The sequence below is a fragment of the Camelus dromedarius genome, chromosome 8 (assembly GCF_036321535.1).
Source record: "Camelus dromedarius isolate mCamDro1 chromosome 8, mCamDro1.pat, whole genome shotgun sequence".
Lineage (NCBI taxonomy): Eukaryota > Metazoa > Chordata > Mammalia > Artiodactyla > Camelidae > Camelus > Camelus dromedarius.
The window spans coordinates 24,177,212-24,199,304 of NC_087443.1; the positions used below are offsets into that span (position 1 = coordinate 24,177,212).

The window sequence follows — 22,093 nt, forward strand, 5'->3', positions numbered from 1 at the left end:
CACAAGATCCCTCTGCCTGGAGCTCAGACTGAGAACGTAAAGAAAGACAAAGGTGCTTCTTCTGAGAAGTAACCTTTTAACACTAGAGAGAAATGGTCTTACTTGCTTTTGAAGTAGAACGCTGCACAGAACATGCCCACGATGACAATTCCAAAGATGATACATGAAATTGACAGCACCTGCCTTTGATACACTTCTTCACTCTCTGTGAATTTGAAAAAGAGAATTAGAATGGATGGTTAGCAGGGCACAGCAGAGATCATCTCCATCCTCGTACTTTTGAGCTGGTAGGAAGCCTTTCAAAGCAAAGTTTTTTGTTCCTGTAGTGAATAGGAAAACATGAGGAAGTTATTTGATTCAATTTCTTTGCAATGGTCTGTAGGATAGCTGATTTTTTTTTTTTTTTTTGTATCTGCATGGCTAAATCAGAGCTTGTACACAGATATCACAGTTATGAATCTGATTATCAAAAGATGGATCACGACTTTAGGACATACTAGGGACACACATTTTTAAAATTATGGTGGGGCCCAAAACAATCTGCTTTCAGAACTGTTCTATGCCAGTGATGACTTTCAACTTACATCATGTAAAACTTACGTCACTGTATTTTCTGATTTGGTCCTTGGCTGTCAGTCTCCCATTCATCCCACCCACTACTATGACTGAAATCCCCAATGAAAGAGAACTTCAATGTACATGTGAATATTTATTCACCCATTCTATGAATTCCTCAATACCAATGATCTGGCACAGTAATCTCAACCAAGGTCATATCTTATAGCTTCTTATTACAAAAAAAAAAAAAGAATTTAAAACAAGCACTTCACTTTTCAGGTATTATCATGTACACTTCTAGCTCATTTTCTCAAATATGTCTACTGAGACAGTTCTTCCATCTCAAGACCTCTACCCTTAGATCTCAGAACTTCCTTTCTATTGATTATCCTTCTCTTGTCTTCATTTCTCTCTTCATGCAGCACAGAGACTATGGTCCATGGTTATAGTCATTCACTTTCTTGCAAATATCCTCAACTCCTATATCCCTTCCCCCCCTTCCCTATTATCCATTTGGCAAAATAACTGTATGGATCCAAGAACTGCCTTCTCCATATCTCTACCTTGAGCAGCTCAGAATTCTGAAAGAAGATTACACAAATGGGAAGATGGACATCAATAAAGATTGAAATCACATTGCTTAACAAGATGTCCAATAGTGACTAACAACCTCATCAGCCTGCTCCCCTATTTTCCTGTTGATTATTCATACTTTCTTGACTACTCAGTCTCATTACTTACCCTCCACTTCCTCACTCTCAGATTTTCCATATATATTATAAAGAAAAGAAGGCCAGTATAGAAGAAATCATCTCTATTTATAACACAAAGTATACAAAATTAACTGTATCCATATCTTTTCCTTTTTGTTTCACTCTTATTAACCGTACAGTAGTTCTCAAACTTTAGTGTGCATTGGAGTCACTTTCAGGGCTACTGAGGGAGCAATTGCCACCTACTTTCTCTCCTAGAGTTATTGATTTAGTTGCTATAAGGTGGGAACAGAACATTTGCATTTTTTAAAAGTTCCCAGGTGATTCTGATACTGCTAGTTTGTGAAACATCCTTGGAAAACCATTGACTAAAGAATCCTCAGACCACAGATCAACTATGAAAATTAACCTGGGGGAGGTTTGGTTTTCTTTGTTCATACTAACTATGGTATCCATTTAGGACCTTCTAAGTCAAAATCTTTATTTAAAAGAACATTTTCAGGTGTTTCTCATGCACACTGAAGGTAAAGAACGGGTACGTTAGAGAAAGTGCTATCTTCTACCAAAGACGAATTTTTTTTGGATACCATTGTCTTCTACCTTCTTGGGGTCTTCTCATCACTGAAAACTGATAGGAAGGGAAAAACATTCCAATTCATTATATGATGCCAGCCTTTCCTTTATAACAAAACCAGACAAAGACATAAAAAGAAAATAAATTACAGACATATATCTCTCATTAACATAGATGCAAATATTCATAACAAATTTTTAGGAAATCAAATCCAACAAGATGTTAAAAATAATACATCATGGCCAACTGGGTTTACATAAGGAATGCAAGGTTGGTTTAATATTTTAAAATCGATCAAAGTCAAGAAAAATTATTTAATTATCAGATTAGTGGGAAAAACTACTTAACAAGATCTAATATTCATTCCTAATTAAAACTCTCAGAAACTAAGACCAAAAGGAAACTTCCTCATCCTGACAAAGAGTATATAACAAAATTATACCTAATTGCAAAACGTCACTTTTCTCCTGATGCCAGGAATAAAGCAAGAATGTACACTCTCACCACTTCTACTCAACATTGTACTACTGGTATATACAGTCAATGCAATAAGGCAAAAATAGGTATTAAGGCCATTCGAAGTTTGGGGGAAGAAGAAGAAAAGTCATCTTTGTTCTCAGACAACATAATCATCTCTGCAGAAAATCTAAGGGTCTCTACAAAGGACTAGAATAATTAATAAGCAAGCTTGAAAAATGTGAGGTTGCAGGATAGATAATACAAAAATTAAATGAGTGTCTATTTAATTCCAACAAATAATCAGAAATCATAATAAAAGTATCATTTACAATACCATCAAAATATATAAAGTACGTAGCAATAAATTTGACAAACGATACACAAGACCTGTGCGCTGAAAATGACCAAACTTTACTGAGACAATTTAAAGAAGACCTAGGTAAATAGATACATCATATTTATGGGTTAAAGACTGAGTATTATTAAGACATCAATTCTCCTCAAGTTAAAAGAGATTGAGTGCAATTCTACTGAAATCGCAGGAGGCATTTGGTTGTTGTTGTTGTATAGAAATTAACAAGCTGATTCTAAATGACTTATATGGCAATATAAAAGATCTAGGTAAGTCAAAATAACTTTTTTGGTAGCCAAGAGAACAAAGTTGAAGGACTCAAAACTACTTTATTCCAAGACTTATAAAGCTCTAGTAATCAAGCCAACATGGTACTGACCTATTTATAAACAGATAAATCAATGGAATAGACAATAAAGTTCAGAAACACATGCAAACATATGTGGCCAATTGATTTTTGAAAAAGATTCCAAGGCAGTTCAATGAGGAAAAGATCTTCTCAAAAACTGATGTTGTAACAACAGTAGAGCCGTAGCCACGAAAAAGAAACCTCAACTCTAACTTCATATCTTACTCAAATATAAACTCAAAGGATTATAGCCATTAATGGAGAATTTAAAATTACAAAACTTTTAAAGAAAATACAGGAGAAAATCTTAACAATCATAAGTTTGACAAAGATTCCTTAACTACAACACAAAAGATATGAACTATAACATATTTTAAGTCAACAAAATGGACTTCACCAAAAGTAGCAATGCTTTGCTCTTCAAAAGACACCACTATGAAAATGAAAAGGCAAGACACACTTTGGGAAAAAATCTGCAAATATATAGCAAAAGTAGACTTGTATCTATAATATGTGAGGATCTCTTACTACTCAATAATAAAATGACAATCCACCAATTTAAAAATGGGCAAAAATTTTGAACGAACACTTCCCCAAAGATACATAAATGGCAAACAGGTATGTGGAAAAATACCCAACATCATTAGTCATTATGGAATTGAAAATTAAACTATAATGAGATAAATGGCATTCCTACTAGATTAGCTAAAATTGAAGGCTAACCATACCAAGGGTATGCAGCAATTTGAACTCTCACGTACTTCTGGTGAGATAGAAATATAAAATGGTATAACCACTTAAAAAATAGTTTCATAGAAAGTAAGGATACACCTACATTATGAGGCAGGCATTCCACTCCTAAGTATTTAGTCAAGACTAATAAAATATATCTTCATTATGTATGTAAATATTCATTGCAGCTTTGTGATAGCAAAAAGCTGGAAAGAATCCAAATGCCCGTATTCGACAGGTGAACGGATAAACAAACTGTGGTATATTCATACAATGGAATATGAATCAACTATAAAAAGAACTGAACTACTGATATAAGCGACAAAACACATAAATCTCAGAGCAATTATGCTGAGTGCATTAAGTCAGACCAAAAAAAAAGGGCACATGTGTTATTCCGGTTATAAGAAATTCTGGGAAACGGACACTAATCTATAGTAACAGAAAGCCTGTTGGTGGATACCTGGGGTCAAGAGTAGGGAGGGGCAGAGGAATGAGACTACAAAGTGACGAGACACTTTGGGGACTTACAGATGTGTTCATTGTCTCAAATATGATGAGGTGTTCATGGGTGAATATTTATGTCAAAATGCATCAAATGAAAAGTTTCAGAATAAGTGTTTTATTTTATATCAAGTATAGTTGTAAATATATTAATCCTGGGGAACAAAGGATTATAGGTAATATATAAAGAATATACATAATATAAAAGATACTCGCCCAGCATGACACCACCCACCCACACTAACTACTCTTTTTCTCCACCACAAGCTTCCTTGGTGCCGGGGACCATGTTTTTGTTGATTTATTCATTTGGCTTACCGCTGTTTCTCCAGCATCTAGCGCAGTGCTTCTCATGAAACTGACACCATAAGATTGTGATCTCGGAATAAATAGCTATTTCTGCCTTTATAGATCTCCTGCTTTAAGCTGTGTGTGATACATCAACTCACCCAGGGTGCTCTTAAGGTTTAATATTCTCTGTTATTCACACAAGTCCTCCTTTCTGGGATTGACCACCTGCCACAACCCCACACATTCCTGAACTTGACATCAGCTCCTTTCATGGGGTTTTTCCCATTCAGATCTGGCCTCCTCCTTTGACTTTGTACTCACCACGTCCTTTTCAGCAGCAAAGAGTCATGAAGAAAACGGTGGGGCTGTTTGTCCCCAGGCCTCAGAAGATACTATAGCGTGATCTACCAACAGGTAGATGATCTCATTGTTCATCTTCTTTTCCACACCGTCTGTGGGCCAGGCCCTGGCTTTCTGGGTGATTTTCAGGGGGGCTGTTCAGGCCCCAGAAAGATGCTCGCTCTGTGTGTTGGATTTGTCTATTGTTGTGAACACACTCCATGCTCGCCCTGGTGTACAACCTGGCTTTCTGTTCTGGCCAAGTCCCACCCGGTGCTGATGCCAGTCCACAGCTGGAAAACCAGGGGGGGAGAGTTGGCTCATGGACGCAGAATTCCCTACACCATGACTTTCTGGAGTGCTTCTAAAATGCCCCAGAAGCTTCCAGGGCCAGCTGAAATGAGTCCATGACTTGTGATGTTCCTGTACCAGCCAAGTCAATTGCATACGTCACCTTTAATTGGGCAAATTGGTATCAGACACAACATACCTGAATGAAAACTTATACGTACAGAGCCTGATTCTTAGGATCTATTTCCTTCTTTCCTTTCTTCCTTCCTTCCTTTCTCCTTCCCTCCCTCCCTCCCTCCCTTCCTTTCTTTTCTTTCCTGAGATCATGCATTATATCCTCTCTTTAAATACAATCACACATTTTAAAGTTTTTCCCTGCAGCAGTATACTGGGAAACAATGTTTTAAAAGAACTATCCCTTCCTCTCTCCCCTCTTTGTCTTTATTTCCATTTTCAATGTCTTTATTCAGACTGGAGCATCCAAAGACAGAAAGTAAACCTAAGAGAAATATCACATTATCCATATTTTTGAATAAATGAAAAGGGGCATTCATGTGGCCCTGGCAAGTCTTGGCTGACATTTTAAATTTGGAAAGATTCAAATTAAAGAGGTTAAAAAAAAATGTGTCATTGAGACTTTGCTTGGGCATATTACCATCTTAAAGAATGCCATCCTTTCCACCTCTGCATTTGTAAGCTCATTAAATCTTCCAGTTGAACTTGGAAACAAGTAAATAGTTGTACCAATGATAAAGAATTCCGTTTCACTTCATTTCTATAAGTTGGTGACTATAATGGAAGAAGCATGACTTACATATAATAATCTAACCCACCCTGCTTCTGCCAATGAAAAGAATTATGAAAATTGTGGATAATGATACCCATTAAAACAAACAAACAAACAAAAGACTATATCCACATAAAATCTGCATGGTGTTTTGTTCTTATGTGAAGCTCGTCAAACATAGCCTGGGGAAATGCACAAAATCCATTCTGAGTTTAAATCAAGAGTGAAATTAAAACTCCAAAGACTGTGAGTGATTTTATAGACCCAGGTGTTGTTGCGGTGATGGTACTCTCAGGGCCTTTGGTTCATAGAGTGCTGGGTGAGAACCAGCATGGTGAGGTGCAGAAAGCAAGGGGTGGGAAGTCTGGTTGTTTTGGATATGATTTTAACTTTAGCCACCTTTAATATGAATAACCACAGATATACTACTTTACCTTTATAAATTTCAATTTTCTATGTAAATAAAGGCAATGATATGAAATGCGGACTGTAATAAATGTTACAAGGAGGTATCTAATCCTACAAAAGACTATAACATGGAACATTGACCAATTCATAGAGACCAGAGATCAGAGATTTTAAGTATAAGGTAAGCAAGAGGAACAGGGATGGGGAGAGTGATCCGGAAAGAGAAGACAACTTGTGCAAAGGCCCCGTGGTAGGAGACAAAATGGCATATCCGGAGACCTGGAAGTTATGTGCCCTACCACAGGGCCTTTGCACAAGTTGTTTACTATTCTTTAGCAACTTAGCAGAGCAACACAGAGACAATGGGAATATGGTATACAGTGAACATGTCTTTACAATAGCAGGAAGGTATTGAAGGACTTGAAAGAAAAGGAGTGTGATATGATAATATTATATTTATTTTTTCTGCAGTATGCAGAAAAGATGAGAAGGGAGAAAGTAAACGCAGAGTCCTGTTAGAAGGCTATTATACCAGCTTAGACATGATAATAGTAACGACCATGGTGGGTGGTAAAGTAAACAGAAGTGAAAAGTAGGTTGAAAATACTGAAGGGCATAGATGACGATGCTCTTACTTAAGCTGGAGTACACTGGAGGGGGATCCGACGTGGAAGGAAAGATACCAACCTCAGTTTTGGACTGGATGAGTTTTTAAAAGCCTATGAGATACCCAAGTAGAGGTGTAAGGTAGGCATTTAAATATGTATAGATGTAAGCTAAGAGGAGGTGACAGGGTTGTGGATGTAAATATTTAGGGGTTATGCATATACTGAAAGTGTGCTGATACGAGCCCCAGGAGAAGACAGAGAGTAATAAGAGAAGAATGCCTAAGATAGAGCCTTGAGAGACTCCAAAATTTGGTGGAAGGGTAGACGAGGATCTTGCAGAGGAGATAAAGAGGCGAAGTAAAATAAAGCACTTTAATTTAGTGACGTCGAGGTCACTGGGAACCCTGTATGACCTCTTTGATGGAGTCATGAAGCTGGCCCCCATCACTCCCTTGGGCCCCTGTTCATGTATCACCCACACACTGCAAGGCAAACAAACGAAAAACTGGCCTTCATAATACTCTATTTCTCTAATGGAAAACTCACCTCACCCGCAGGCAGTCGGTGACTTGCTGCCTCGGGACCTCTCTGCCTGTGTCCTGAGATCTGTATTGAAGGAACTTATTTTTATGTCGTTTTCTTTACTCATGGCTCCCCATGCTTTTTTTCTTGTTAACTGAATTTTTCAACTTATAGTTCTGAATTTCCTACCCAGATGTTTTAGTGGATGAAATGCAAGCCATCCTCCTTGGGGATGGGTTCCGTCTTTCACAGTCTTCCGGACACAGACTCTTGGAGAAGAAAAGTGTGCTCATTGTCCCCAGAGACCCAGAATCCTTGGAAAGCCCATGAGTACCATGCTGTTTGCTAAACTGGACAGCTCACAGTGTAAGTCCTAGTGTGCAAAGCTGCCTGAGGAGGACGCCTTTGGAAACTCCAACCGTCTTTAGAATTCTAATTCTCTCTGTGAAAACTTGTTAAACTCTACTACATTCGCTATCTTGATTGTGGTGGTGGTTTCATTGGTGTATATGCATCTATCAGAATTCATCAAATTTAAAAAAAAAAAAAAAAGATGCCAAAGGAAAATCAGAGTTGCAGTTCTTATACCATTTCCTCCTGGATACATCTGCATGAAGGACGGAAGTGTGGGTGACCGTACCACTGCCACGTGAGGGAATGGGAAATGCTCTTAAAAGCAGCTCCACATCGCCTCCAAAGACGGAATCCTAGGATCCTACTGCCTCCTGGGAATCTCTCCTTTGTACCACTCGCTGATTTTAATTGAGTAGATAAGACACAAAACTCAAGCATGATTTCCCTAAATGCTCTAGCTTCCAAGTAATGCGAAACTTAACATGGATACACACACGTACACACACACGGTCACGAGTGCACATATATACCTTAAGCCACAAGAGTGAAAGCTTTTCTGTCTGGGTCACCTCAGATTCAACATACACAAATCAGACCCTACACGATGCTATCACCAGGTGTCCAATGAAAGCGTGATTTCTCTGATAGTTCATCATAAAAGTCAAGCTAACAGTATCACCAGGGCTCCTTTTATCCAACTTTCATCATCGGAGGTCCTGCGGATAAAAATCTACGCAGAGAAGCAAAAGTCACTGTCAGACAACAAATTCACTAACGACCCCACCGTTCAGGAAATTAGTCTTCATTCCAGTATTCCTCCCTGCCTAATTCTAGCATTTATTCCTATTCCTCAAGTCAACCTCATAATCCGGGTAGGTCAGTCTCTCTCTGAGGTAAGCCTGTGAATTTTTTTGTCCTCATTTTAACTGGATTAAGTTTAAGTGGATTTATTGCAGTTTTAATCATTCTTGGAACAAGAGCGCTTCCTCCCAATTTTGTTCTTAAAAATCAACACAAGCTGGGGATGGATTAAAATATTAGGAGCTTCCAAGGAACTGCAAATGAGCCGTGATCAGCAAAGAGAATGAAAGGAGAGTAATTTAGAATGTTAGAAACTGGCATTCACACTTTTTAACTTGAAGGCAAAAATGAACAAGAGTCAAATGGCCTGATTACTGCATTGTTAAGGGAAAAAAAATTCATTAAGGTAAAAGAGGTCCTGAAGGCAAAAGAACTGGGTCCTCACCTTGAGATCAATGAGATTAAACACACACTGGGAGGGAGGGGCAACGAAAGAGCCTGTAGCAGGACGATCAAATGAGCAAGGGACCTGAGCCTTACTGTAAGGAGCCCAAGAATGCTGCTTGGCTGGGGGTTGCGGGAGGGGGTCCAGCCCATCCATCTGAGTGCAGAGGAGCTGAGATGGTCAGGAGGTACTGAAACGGTTCTGTATCTTTAAGATGGTGTTATTTCTACCTGGAAGCCCCTTCCTCTTCCCTACCTGCAGAACTACCATTGTTATGGGTTGATTTGTATCCCCTCAAAGATGCTGAAGTTCTAACCACCACACCTATAAATACAGTCTTCCCTGGATATAGGGAATAACCCTATATCCAGGTTATTAAGGTGGACCCTAGTTATTAAGGTGGACCCTAGTCCAAGATTTCTGTGTCCTTATGAAAAAGAGAAATTTGTATTTAGAGACAGACACACACACACACACACAGGAAGAATGCCAAGTGAAGATGGAGGCAGAGTTTGGGGTGATACATCCACAACTCAAGGAAGGCTAAAGGTGGCCAGGAAACCACCAGAAGCCAGGAACGAGGCAGGAACAGATTCTTCCTCACAGTCTTCAGAAGGACCTACCCACACCTGGATCTTGTACTTCTAGGCTCCAGAACTGGGAGACAATATATTTCTGTTGTTTAACCACCAGTTTGTGGTATTTTGTTATAGGCAGTCCTAAAAAATCAATATAGCCACTAATCTATAAATACCATCAGAATAAATACTATCCAGAACAAACACTATCAGATCTGAAAAATTCTTCTCAAGACCTCTCTTGCATCCATTTTGCAGCTTTCCATAACTGTGCTGTCTTGTGCCAAAGATGCACATGTCTCTTTCCCCAAAGCCCAGACTGAGAGCCCCTCGAAGGCAAGAGCATCTTCATTCCTGGACCCTTGTATCTGGCTTGTGTTTCCTCTGCACAAGGAAAGGTATTCAGTTGGCCTTTGCTGAATGCCACAGCTTCTGGGTTGGATGCCTAATGACATTTTACTGCTTGGGGCCTCTGCCTGGGGTTGGGGGGGGTAATAAAAAGAGGTGACATCTTCTTAGAGGGGGGTCCTTTTACCCCGGGGATTCATTCCGTTGCTCTTTGCAGTCTGCTGTGAAAGGGCATCATTTAAATTACTTTGAAACAGTAAAATAATTACTTCATTGTAAAATGTTGACACTCAAAATTATATTTTATCTTATTTCCATACGAAGTGCTTTTAGATATGCATTAAACATAAAATTTGATATTTAAGGGGAAACAGTTTAAATTCATGAACACATTTATTTTCAACCTGTAATTTCCTTTTCTTCCCCCATGCTCCCCACCAAATATGAACCTTCTCTGTAATAATTCCTTATCTCTCTCCCTCCTTTCCCAAACAGTATAGCTCTGGCTCGCTATAGATAAGTGAATGCTATAAAACACACTTGGAAAAAAATAAAAAGCCCTGAGTCTTCTCATTGGTATGTCTACAATACAATGGTTTTCTAAATGCTATTCCTGCCACAAATAAATTATAAGTAAAAAGCAAATTGAATGAAAATAAATCTATTGGTTAGTATCAATTTTAAGGTAAAACCAGCCTTTGGCTTCTGACTTCACTATTAAAAGGTCTGAGAACTCCATTTTTCCTGAAGCTGTAATAACTGTCCCTCAATCCATACCCTTAACTCCAAGTTCTGTCACTTAGGATTCATCGTTCATTGGCAAAGTCACATTCTAAGAGCAAGACATGCGACTTGAAATGATAAAATGTTGTTTTCTTGGCAATGGGGGGAGAATCTGATTTAGCGGTTTATAGGAACCGTCTAATGTTCGAGCTGTTTTGATGGAGTGAGAAATTTAATCCACTAAATCCATCTCGACCTGGCTTCATGGAAGAGCACTCAGGCCCAGAGCGACACCCAGCCCTTCCCAGACTGCTGTGCTGGATCTCCACCTCCTTCCACCCAGTGAGATGTAAGTTAGAGGAATCTAACTCCTTTTGCTTTAAATATTAGGGGTGACCTAACATGATCTACAAATATCACCTACAAAGTCAGCCATCTGCACAGCTGCTCAGGCCCATGTACACTATTTGCACTTCTCAGGCCCACGTTGTAAGCATCCCATCAGGGGCAGTCCAGAGTCAGGCTGAGGACCAGACAGCAAAGCAGAAGCTTCTGGATTCTAGGCAGTGGTTCTCTCCTCTGATTGTACATTAGAAATACCTGGGAAGCTTTTCAAACACACCTACAGCTGAGCCCCACCCACCCCAGGACAGGAGATCTGAATTTCCAAAACTGTGACTCTAGATTTGTATTTGTTCAAATCTACCCAAGGCAGCGAAGACACAGTAAAAGAAGTGAAAAAATCCAAACCAAACCAAACCAAAACAAAACAAAACCCCCCAAAACAAACAAACAAAAACAGAACAAAAAGGCAAAATTAACTTTAGTTATAAATTTTATTTCACCAAACATAGTGAAAATAATATCATTTCAACTTGGAATCTCTATAAAACTATTAATAAAATATTTTAATCTTTTTGGGTTCCAAGTCTTTGAAATCTAGTGTGTATTTTATATACATATATAGCTCATCCAATTTCAGACTAGCCACCTTTCACATATTTCTATGTAGATTGCCATGGGTGGGAAGAAAATCTCTTTAAATATTAAACACCTATAATCTGGAACAGAGATCCCTAAAGTGGATTGTACACACCGCAAGGGGCATGCTAGCAGATCACAGAATTTCAGTAATTGAATACTTAAGTTATTACTTGTATTTATTTGACCATATTCCCTTAAAATTCTTAATTTCTATTTTTGTATACATTTTAATATGTGTAAAAATGTGTTTAGTGGCCACCATATTGAACAGTGTCTAACAAGAAGTTAAGACAACAACAGAGATTTGTTTCTAGGCTCCCTCCTTGACCATTTATGTGAATTTGGGCAATTTGATTGAACCAGTCTGTGACTCAGTTTTTAACGTGAAAAAGTGACAATGATCATCATACCTTCCTCGCTGGATTACTGGATAATTAAATGAAATGCTTTGCATAATGCATTTTCTGAGGACAGTATCTGGTTCACTGAAAGTGTTTATAAAATTTAAACAGTGGTTTCTATGATTATTGTCATTGTGATGATTGCAAGGAAGATCTATAAAGAAAGCTGGATTTGAGAAGTAGCATTTAAACCACTTGAAAACAAATAATTTCCAAGTCCTCATGAGAAAACAGAAAATAAATAATTAAAACAGGCATTGTAGCCAAGCTCATTGGTTTCAGGTATAAAGATACACTGAAGGTCCCTGTATTAAGATAATAATAACAATAATGTGTATGCATGCTCCTTTACCAACATCGGTGCTAATTATATTCCCCTGAACTCACTGTAAAGATGACTTGTGAAAAATTTATTGTAACTAGAGATACGTGCAAACTAGAGCAGAAATAAAATAGCAAGGCACTTTAGTGCCCCTGCCCCTTCACGGCCTGCTTTGGTCACCCATCATTACCAGTTGGCTTCCTCTATGTGCTCGTTTTTTCCTATTGCCCTAGAAATTAAGCTTGCTCATGCTCTTGGCTGGCCACATCTCTTACACCATTTAAGAATGTCCTTTCACCTTCTGACCCTGTTGCTAAGTGACCTAGTCTTTTATTTTTGCAAAATTCAAATTCCAGTCTATTAAAATAAAATTCATATCAAAATGTCACCTGTACGTAAAAATGCATAATTCATAAATTAACAGCATGAGACAATTCTACCAAATGAACGTGCATAGGTAATCAACACCCAGCTCAAGAAATGAAACATGGTGGAGACATACCCAAGAAGGAGCTCATATACCTCCTTCTCATCACTAACCACCTCTACAATATACCCACTAACCTGACTTCTAACACCAAAGATTAGTTGTGCCTGTGTTTGAAGTTTATATAAATAGAATCATATTGTATGCTCTTTTTCGGTCTAGCTTTTTTTTTTCTCAGTGTTATGTTAGTGAGATTTAATCATGTATGTTTTATTTATTATTTCACCTCCTTCTTAAAATTTACGTGAAAGTTAAAATCAAAGGCATTTTTGCATGTCAGTGTTTCTGCAGGTCTGTCTTGTCCTTTTAAGTGGCTGCATAGTATTCTCTATTATGGTAAAGTCATAGGGACATTTACATTCTTCTCAATTCTGCACTATTACAATCAGCCGTGTGTAGCCATCATAACTACACTTTAAATGAAATATTGATCAACTGTATGGTGTGTAGAAAGGATCACAAGAAGTAACAGAAAGTCAGATAAAAGAAATGAAAGAAATGAAATGCCTGTGGATTCACTAGGGGATCTAGGGAGGGTGTTGTCCTTCCTCATTCTGATTCTTGGGGTCTCTTGGCCTGACAGCTCTCCAACTCTCAATCCAATGTAAGTCTTGTCAATATGTCCACCTACACAAAAAAAGCTGGCCAGCTTTTGCAAGCAAAGGAGAGGTTTAACTGACAAACATATTGCTTTATCCAGTGGCAGCATATACCCCCAAGTGTCCTTGGTTCACAAATATGAATGGGAAATCCTGAGTCAACCAGCTCTATGAAGCAAAATTACATAAAGTTCCCAGAGTGGACTATGAAGTGCTAACAGAGATGACGTAAGTAAGTCTCCAGGATGGACCTTAAAAGTACCCCTAAAAAACAAGCAAACGAAACACTGACCTCTTTTACAGACCCACGGTGATTTCCAGCATTTAATATAGGAAATTGTGGTGCACTAAAAAGCTCATTAAGCACTAATGTCAGAAAGACTTGGGTCAAGTAATCCTGTCATTACAAAACGTGCCTTTTGAGTCACATGTCTTTTCTCTAGACAAAGGGCAGCAGGGGGTAATTATCGATACACAATAATCTTAATGCTGTAGTTATCCATTTCCTTCCTTCTCAGATAAGTTAAAGGAAACAAATTGTCATCCAGCAGAGAAAGAAATGTGTTTCCTACTCTGTAATGATACTAACGGGAGCTTGGTGACAAGTGTATCTCAGCAGGGAGTAAGTTACAGGCTGCAAGAAGATGACAGGGTTCGTACCAAGAGGGAAGAACAGAAATGGTTCGATGGAGGCAGAAGCAATAGAGGATACTTGTCATTTTAAGAATTCGTAAAAGCAAAGAGTCCTGGAAGATATATCCAGAAGCAAGATAAACCACACCCGATCCATAAGGGAAGTGATTCACCATGCATTTGGTTATAGCTGAACTGAATAGTATTTTAGGATCTCTGGAGAATTTTCCAGTCTCTATGGTGCTTATGCATATAATCACCAATAAAAATATGTGGAGTATTTAAGTTTCCTCCCTGTCCCACCCATATCATAGCAATAATCTTTCTTGTCTTGTAACAGCAGTTGGATCCAGATAGCTGCAAAGGCTGCTGCCTGGCCCACATGCCCATCCATGTAGAGAGAAAAATGAATCTCTTTTGGCATCATAGGCTGTAATAACCCTGTCTTTTACTTTCTATCTTTGTTGCTTTGAGAGCTAGGCTTTGCTGACCCTGAAGGAAGACAGCCCCTCCCAGAATAAACCAGTTCCTAGAGATAGTAAGTAACCAGCTTCTGAGTGTACTTTTCAAATACAAACCAGCCAATTCAGAGCTAACACTCCCAACACCAGCTTGTCAGGCTCTCATACGCTGGGCTACTGTCCATCTGCCCTAGTCACCCCAGGGTCAGGTGCCAGACAATAAGGACAGTCTCCATGCTCCACAGCCTGCTGAAATTATCCCAACTCGCCAGTTCTAAGTCTCCTCACCCTGCCTCCCCCGTTGCTCCCTGTGGAGACTACAATTAGAGTTCTTGCCCACAGTTCCTCCTTCTCCTATGCCTCCTGACCAAACCTGGTATCCCCTCATGGGGCCCACGAGACCATGGTGTGGCCCCTCTGCCCGGGATCTGTAAGTAACAAACTATCTTTTCAATGGCAGCTGTTTCATGCTCTGTTGGCCTGTTTCTCAAATTTTCTATTAATACACTATATTTTGGAACACAGGTTATTCAAATGAATATTTTTTAAAAAATCATGTGTCAATGCTAAGAAATAGTAAATACTTTTGAAAATACTGAAAGTTTGCTTTTGTAAAGCGAAAAAGAGCTGCTTAGATCAATCTAAGGGAGTGACCACTAACCACTGGAACCAACTCTGAACAGGATTAAATTTTAAGATTAGCAGAAAGTTACCATCTATGTTTATTAGAAGTCTCTCCTGCATCCCATTTCAGACCTTGCTCTAGAGTTATACTTTGGCTGTAAAGATAAATAAGGTAGAATGCCAGAAATCTTATATCTAGCCAGTAAGATGGGCATGCAATAATAGATATGAAACATTGTTTTAAGTGTTTTAAGAGCCATAAGCAGAGTGATGTCAGCAAGTTGGGCAGTCCATACTACTCAAGGAATTCTACAGATACAGTGCAATCCCTATCGAAATTCCAATGGCATTTTTTACAGAACTAGAAAAACAATTCTAAAATTCATATGAACCATAAAGGACCTTGGGTAGCCAAAGAAATCCTGAGAAAGAACAGAGCTGGAGGCATCATACTTCCTGACTTCAAACTATAGTACAAAGCTATAGTGATCAAAACAGTATGGTGTTGCATGAAAACAGATGCATAGACTGATGAAACAGAATCAAAACCCTCAAAATAAACCCTTGTACATATGCTCATATGTGACAAGGGAGCCAAGAACACTAATGGGAAAAGGATAGCCTCTTCAATAAATGGTATTGGGAAAACTGTATAATTATATGAAGACAAATGGAAATGGACCTTTATCTTAAACCACTCACAAAAATTAACTTGAAATGGATTATAGACTTGAAACATAAGACCTGAAACTACAAAACTCCTAGAATAAAATATAGTATAAAAGCTCCCTGACATAATTCTTGGTAATGGACTTTTTTAGTATGACACCAAAAACACAAGTAACAAAAACAAAAATAAATAACTGGGATGACATCAAACTAAAAAGATTCTGCACAGAAAAACAAAACAAAACAAAAAGTAGTCAAAAGGCAGCATATGAAATGGGAAAAATTATTTGCAAATCATGTACCTTACAAAGAGTTAATATCCAAAAAATATAAAGAACACATACAACTCAATAGCAAGACACCAAAAAATATATATATCTTATTAAAATCGAGCAGAGAAACTGAATAGACATTTTTCCAAAGAAGACTTACAGATGGCCAACAGACATATGAAAAGGTGTTCAACATCACTAATTACCAGGGAAATGCAAATCAAAACCACAGTGAGATATCACTTCACAGCTGTTAGAATGGTTGTTATCAAAAAGACAACAATAATAATTGTTGGCCAAGATGTGGAGAAAAGGGACCCTTGTTGCTGTTGATGGGAATGTAAATTGGTGTAGCCACTATGGAAAACAGCAGAGGTTCCTGAAAAATTAAAAATAGAACTACTATACGATCCAGCAATCCCACTTCTGTGTATGTACCCAAAAGAAATAATAACCTTGAAGAGATATCTGTACTCCTACTTGCATTTCACTGCAGCATTATTCACAATAGCTAAGATATAGAAACAACCTAAGTGTCCATCAATGGATCAGTAGAGAAAGAAACTGAGGTACAGACATGTGATGGAATATTATTCAGCCATGAGAAAGAAGGAAATCCTACCATTTGTGACAACATGAATGGACCTTGAGGACATTTCACTAAGTGAGATAAGCTGGAGAAAGACAATACTGTATCTCACTTGTATGTGGAACGTAAAAAAGCCAAATTCATAGAAATGGAGAATACAGTGGTGCTTCCTAGAGGCTGAGGAGAGGGGGATATGGGAAAGTTGATCAAAGGGTTCAATCTTCCACTTAAAAGATGAGAAAGTTCTGAGGATCTAATGCAAGCATGATGACTAAGTTCACAACACTGTATTATATACTTGAAGTTGCTAGTGATCGAACTTTACATGTTCTGACCAAAAGAAAAAAGGTAATCATCTGAGGTGATGGGAGGGTTACCTAATTCTACTGTAGTAATCTTTTTGCAACCTATAAATGTACCAGATCATCTTGTTGTACACCTTGAACTTATACAATGTTTTATGTCAATTATATCTTAATCAATATAATTTTAAACATAAATTTTTTCCATATTCTGAAGTTAAAAAAACAGAAACGAGTGCAAATCAATTCATAATGAGATATACCTCTGCATCCATTAGAATGGCTGCAACTAGTAAGACAAACAATAACGAGTGTTGGCAAGTACTTGGAGAAATTGGAACCTCCATACATTGCTGCTTGGAATGTAAAACGGTCTGGCCATTTTGGAAAACAGCATGGCAATTCCTCAAGCAGCTAAACATCAAGTTACCACACGACCCAGCAATTCCATGCCTAGGCATCTATATAAGAGGAAGGAAAACATGTCCATACAAAACCTTCTACATGAATGTTGATAGCTGTATTATTCATAATAGTCAAAAAGTGATACACAACTCAACTGATGAATGGATAAGGATAATGCAGAGTGTTTCTGTGCCATGAAAAATTATTTGACAATGAAATAGAATGAAGACTTGAAATATGTCACAATAGGGATGAACCTTGAAACATCATGCTAGCCAAAAGACGACTGGCACAAAGACCACATGTTATATGATTCCATTTATATGAAATGTCCAAAATAAGCAAATCTATATAGACAAGGGGCTAGGTGGTCTGGAGAAAGGGGAGTGAGTACGAATGGGTACAGAGTGATAGGAATGTTCTAAAATGTACTGAGGTGATGATTGTACAAACTTGTACATATACTAAAAAGCACTGGCTTTTATGGTACGTGAACTATATCTCAATAAGTCGTTATTCAAACAAAAGATCTACGAGCAAAGTGAAACATGAATGTGATGGGGTGGGAAAGAGAATAACCTGCCTGGGTATGAGACTGGGTTCATGACAAAGAAGGCTCCGGAGAAAACGTTAGGAACAGTTGCCCGAGTGATTGTGCAAAGGAGGGACGACACACTTCTTTCTTCTTGTGACAATCACCTGAGGCAATGTAAGAAACCTAGTGTGTGCACCGCCTGGTAGACGCTTCCTCCCAAAAAGTAGACATCACTTCAGTCCCACTGTCTGTAGGAGTTTGCTGTGGCATGAGGTTCCCAAGCACCGGGCAGATGTGCTTAGACAGCTCCCTGGACAACAGTGCCATGAAAGTTCTCACTCTGCTCAGCTTTCGAGGAGCTCCAGATCTGAGAAAATGTCCTTCTTCCATATTTGACTTAGCCAAGGTGGTTTTCCCATTTCAATCATGAACCACTTAGTATTCCTTGGAGAGAAGAGGAGAGAGAGAGAGAGATGAAGGAAGGAAGAGTGGAGAAGAAAGGAAAGACCAAAGAAAAAGATGAAAAGGAAGAGCCAGGAAGGGAGAAGGTAAGACTGGAAGGAAGGAGAGGGGGTAGAGAAGAGGAGGAAGAAACCATCATTCAGTGTCTATCCTTCTTCTTCTTGGGTCACCTTCTTCCCTGGAGATCACAGTATCTCTGGCTCAGGGACCTTCTTTCCCTTGAGAACTGGGAGTCGCAGAGTTGCAAGGGGACTATGAAATGTGGTGTGGAGGGGTGAAGTCAGAATTGCAAAACAAGCCGGCTGTCCTACTAAATCATTAATTCCCAAAAGCAACTACAGAGGGGAAAACATGGTACTGGCCACAGAATGAAAATGATGGGAAAGAGAGGTAGGTGAAGGAATAAAGAGAAGGAGATGGAATCTGAAATTCTGCTGCAGGGCATGTGGGGATGTCCTTGTAGTCCTTCCTATGGACGAAAGGGAGTTTTGATTACAAATAGATTGAGGCAAATGTCCAGCTCTGATCCTGTGTAGGCAGGATAAAATGGGAGAACCTTGATCTTCATTTTGGAGATGAGGAAACTGAGGTTAATGTAACAACTTAACAGTAACAGACCTCAGCCCCAAACACGCACCCTCACTTCAGATAGTTGTGCATCCTTCGCATTTTCCTGGGTCTCCCCTTTCCCCACTCATGAGGAAGCCAAAAGGGAAACCACGCCTCCTTCCTCTGGTACCCAAAGGCCAACTGACTGAACAAGACTCGTGCAAACTAAAACCAAGCAAAAGCAGAAACATCAACCACAGAAGTATTTTATTAAAAAAAAAAAAAAAGTAACATGTAGTCTAGGCTCACAAGGAGCTCAAAATCAAAGAGAAGAGACAACATACGTTTGAAAATGCAATAAAAGAAGTTTTGGAAGCGAAATGGAAGCTAGGATGAAAGCGAGGAGATAGATAGGAACTTCTGCTTCTTAATGTTTAATGACCCTGTGGCAGGCTCTCTGAGGAACACATAATTAGAACACATAATAGCTTCTTTCTTTCTGCCCATGTTTGACGGTCTGGAGATCTCTAGGGAACTTCCCAAGGTTACACAGTTAGAAGGTAAGAGGTAGAACCAAGAAACAAACCCAATTGTGTGTGGCTCCAAAGTTCAAGCATGTCTTGCTTGATTATCTGCCTCATTAACATTTATTTAACTAAAGTCTTAAAGTCCTTAAATGGTAAGCATCTCAAAAATGTTTTATAAAATAAAGGATGGATGAATATGTAAGTGAAAATCACTAAGATTCCTATTCCTGCTGATGGAATGGGTGTGGGATATATGGAACCTAGAAGATCAGGCAAGACTCTGAGATTTTTTAAGACCGAATTCAAACTGGGTGGGATTGTCATTCCAGGAGGAGAGGGAACAAAGCAGTTGGTGGAGGGGATGTGAGTTCTCCATCCTCCCCCACCTCCGGGGAACTGTAACTTTTGTTCCTTCTGCCTGGGATGGTCTCTTTGCCTCTCTCAATCGCATCCCTCATGCTAGAAGCGCATCATTTAGATCTAAGATTTCCAGGGGGAGGAAGCTTTCCCTAATCTCCCACCCCATGACTCCCATGGTGAGGTTCCCATTTTATGTGCTCCTCAAGAACTCAATGGAATAATCTCCTTTGTATCAGTTATCACACTGTGTTGCAGCCATTTGATTGGTTATTTATCTTCACTTTAATCTGCAGGTTCCTTGGAGCTTTGCTGACTGTTTTGTTCTCATTCTGTTCCTGTTTTGTTCCGTGTTGCTCCAGAAAATATAGAAAAACAACCTAATGTGAATGCACTCAGCTTGGACTCTGAACTGGCACACCCAGTAGACTGCCAGGACATCTGAGAAACTAGGACCCTGTGTTCTTGCACCTGTGGACAACATACACAGTCGAGGGAGGGACCCAGAAAAGGCAGATCACCCCTCCTGTTGCTGGGTTTGTTCAGATCCAAACACATACTCCTGTGTCTTTAGACTGAGGTCACCCTGGAATTCTCAATATTCCTGAATTTTAGCCTTAGAGGGATGATTCTGTCTATAATTTCCTGTTAATTAAACACTCCTTCTTGAACTTTACTAACATGACTAACCATGGTAGGTGTGTCATGACATAGCCTAGTCCTATGTAACAAATATTGCCAGAAACCCTGCAAGGAAATTGCTATAAAAGGGGAAATTGTGGAAGACAAAAAAAACCAAAAAAACCCTGGCATGCGGGTTCTAACAATAGTGCTGAAGGAATGTAAGGATGCTCTCTTCTTTTCTCTCTCCCTCGATGTCCCCTGCTGCTCCCTCCCATTATAACCTTCAGAAAAAAGTTCACACAGTGGCATTCCTGGATGAAATCAGCAATTATGAAAAATCTAAAACTACGGGGAAGCTCATGCCCCCAAGAAAGAGATGCACAGAAATTCTGGCTCTCCCGTTGCGTCTATGGGTTGAGACAGCTCGGGCGGGAGGTCCACGTGAGCTGAAATATGCCAAAATCTCCCTGTCCTGTCATACCCAGCAAAGGTTCATTTCTGTTGGAATCAAACATCACATTGATCACTTATGACTGATTGAAAGCCTATAGCAACCAAGGAGGAAAGACAAACTTGTAAAAGAACAATTGTTGGAAGACTTAGAATAAGTACCTCACAGTTGGAATAAAATTCATCCGGTAAACAAGCCCATAGGCACTGTTCGCAGACCTACCATCTGGGAAGAGAAATCTCATACCTGGGGACTGCTTTACAATTTGCTTTTTGAAAGGTAAAACGGTACTAGTATCCCCCAGGACATAGAAATGACAGCCAGGTTTTGGATAGAATGACTCAAAAAAAGAAAAAAAAACCCCACAAAAACCAAAACAACTTCATTTCAGAAGGCGACAACAGAGTTAAGACAGTTGTCAACAGTAGAACATATATTTCCTTCCCTCCCCCCTCCACCACTGTCATCGGAGCATCTCACAGGGTTGGCGCAAGAGGAAATTATCATTTTGATTTTCAGCAAAATGTCTGTGCCTAAGCAGAAATGCATGCTTTGTGTGACAGAAGTGCCACTCTCATCATTTCTAGCAGAAAACATTCCATTTTAGAATGCTAGAAATTTTCCCCCAATGCATTTGTTGGTGCTTCGGAGGCCTCCATTCTCTTTTAAAGCAATTCATGTTTTGTCTCCACTTAAGAGACTTTGAGTGGCTTCCCAGCAGCAGAACCCCCACGCGATACTGTGGGAGTCAGTCATCCTCGGCATTAGTGAGCTCTGCAGTAGGGCAACGAGGAGGGAGAGAAGTGCAGAGCAAGAGTGGGGCGTGGGAGGATGTGAACACGGCACGAGTGCCCTCGTGCTGGGGAAAAACCAGGGATCAGCAAGCACAGTCCACGGGCCGAATGCAGCCAGATGGCCTGTTTTTGTAAATGACACTTTACCAGGGCAGAACCACATCATTTGCTTAAGTATTGTCCGTGGCTGCTTTTGTACATCAAGGCAGAGCTATACACAAAACCCAACTATTTACTACTTGGCCCTTTGTAGGAACGATTTGCTAATCCTTGGGAGAGATAAAAAGAAATTCAATGGATAAATTACTTC

At 39.3% G+C, this 22,093-nt stretch overlaps 1 protein-coding gene across 6 annotated transcripts in view; it reads right to left on the reverse strand.

Annotated features, from left to right (window-relative positions):
* Window positions 1–22,093, reverse strand: part of NRG3 (neuregulin 3) — a 930,932-nt gene that overhangs the window by 31,699 nt on the left and 877,140 nt on the right. For all 6 annotated transcript variants that reach the window (XM_010984086.3, XM_031461039.2, XM_031461042.2 and 3 more), the window contains exon 5: window positions 103–205. In XM_010984086.3, coding sequence (XP_010982388.3) covers window positions 103–205 — 103 coding nt within the window. The remainder of the gene's footprint in view (window positions 1–102; window positions 206–22,093) is intronic.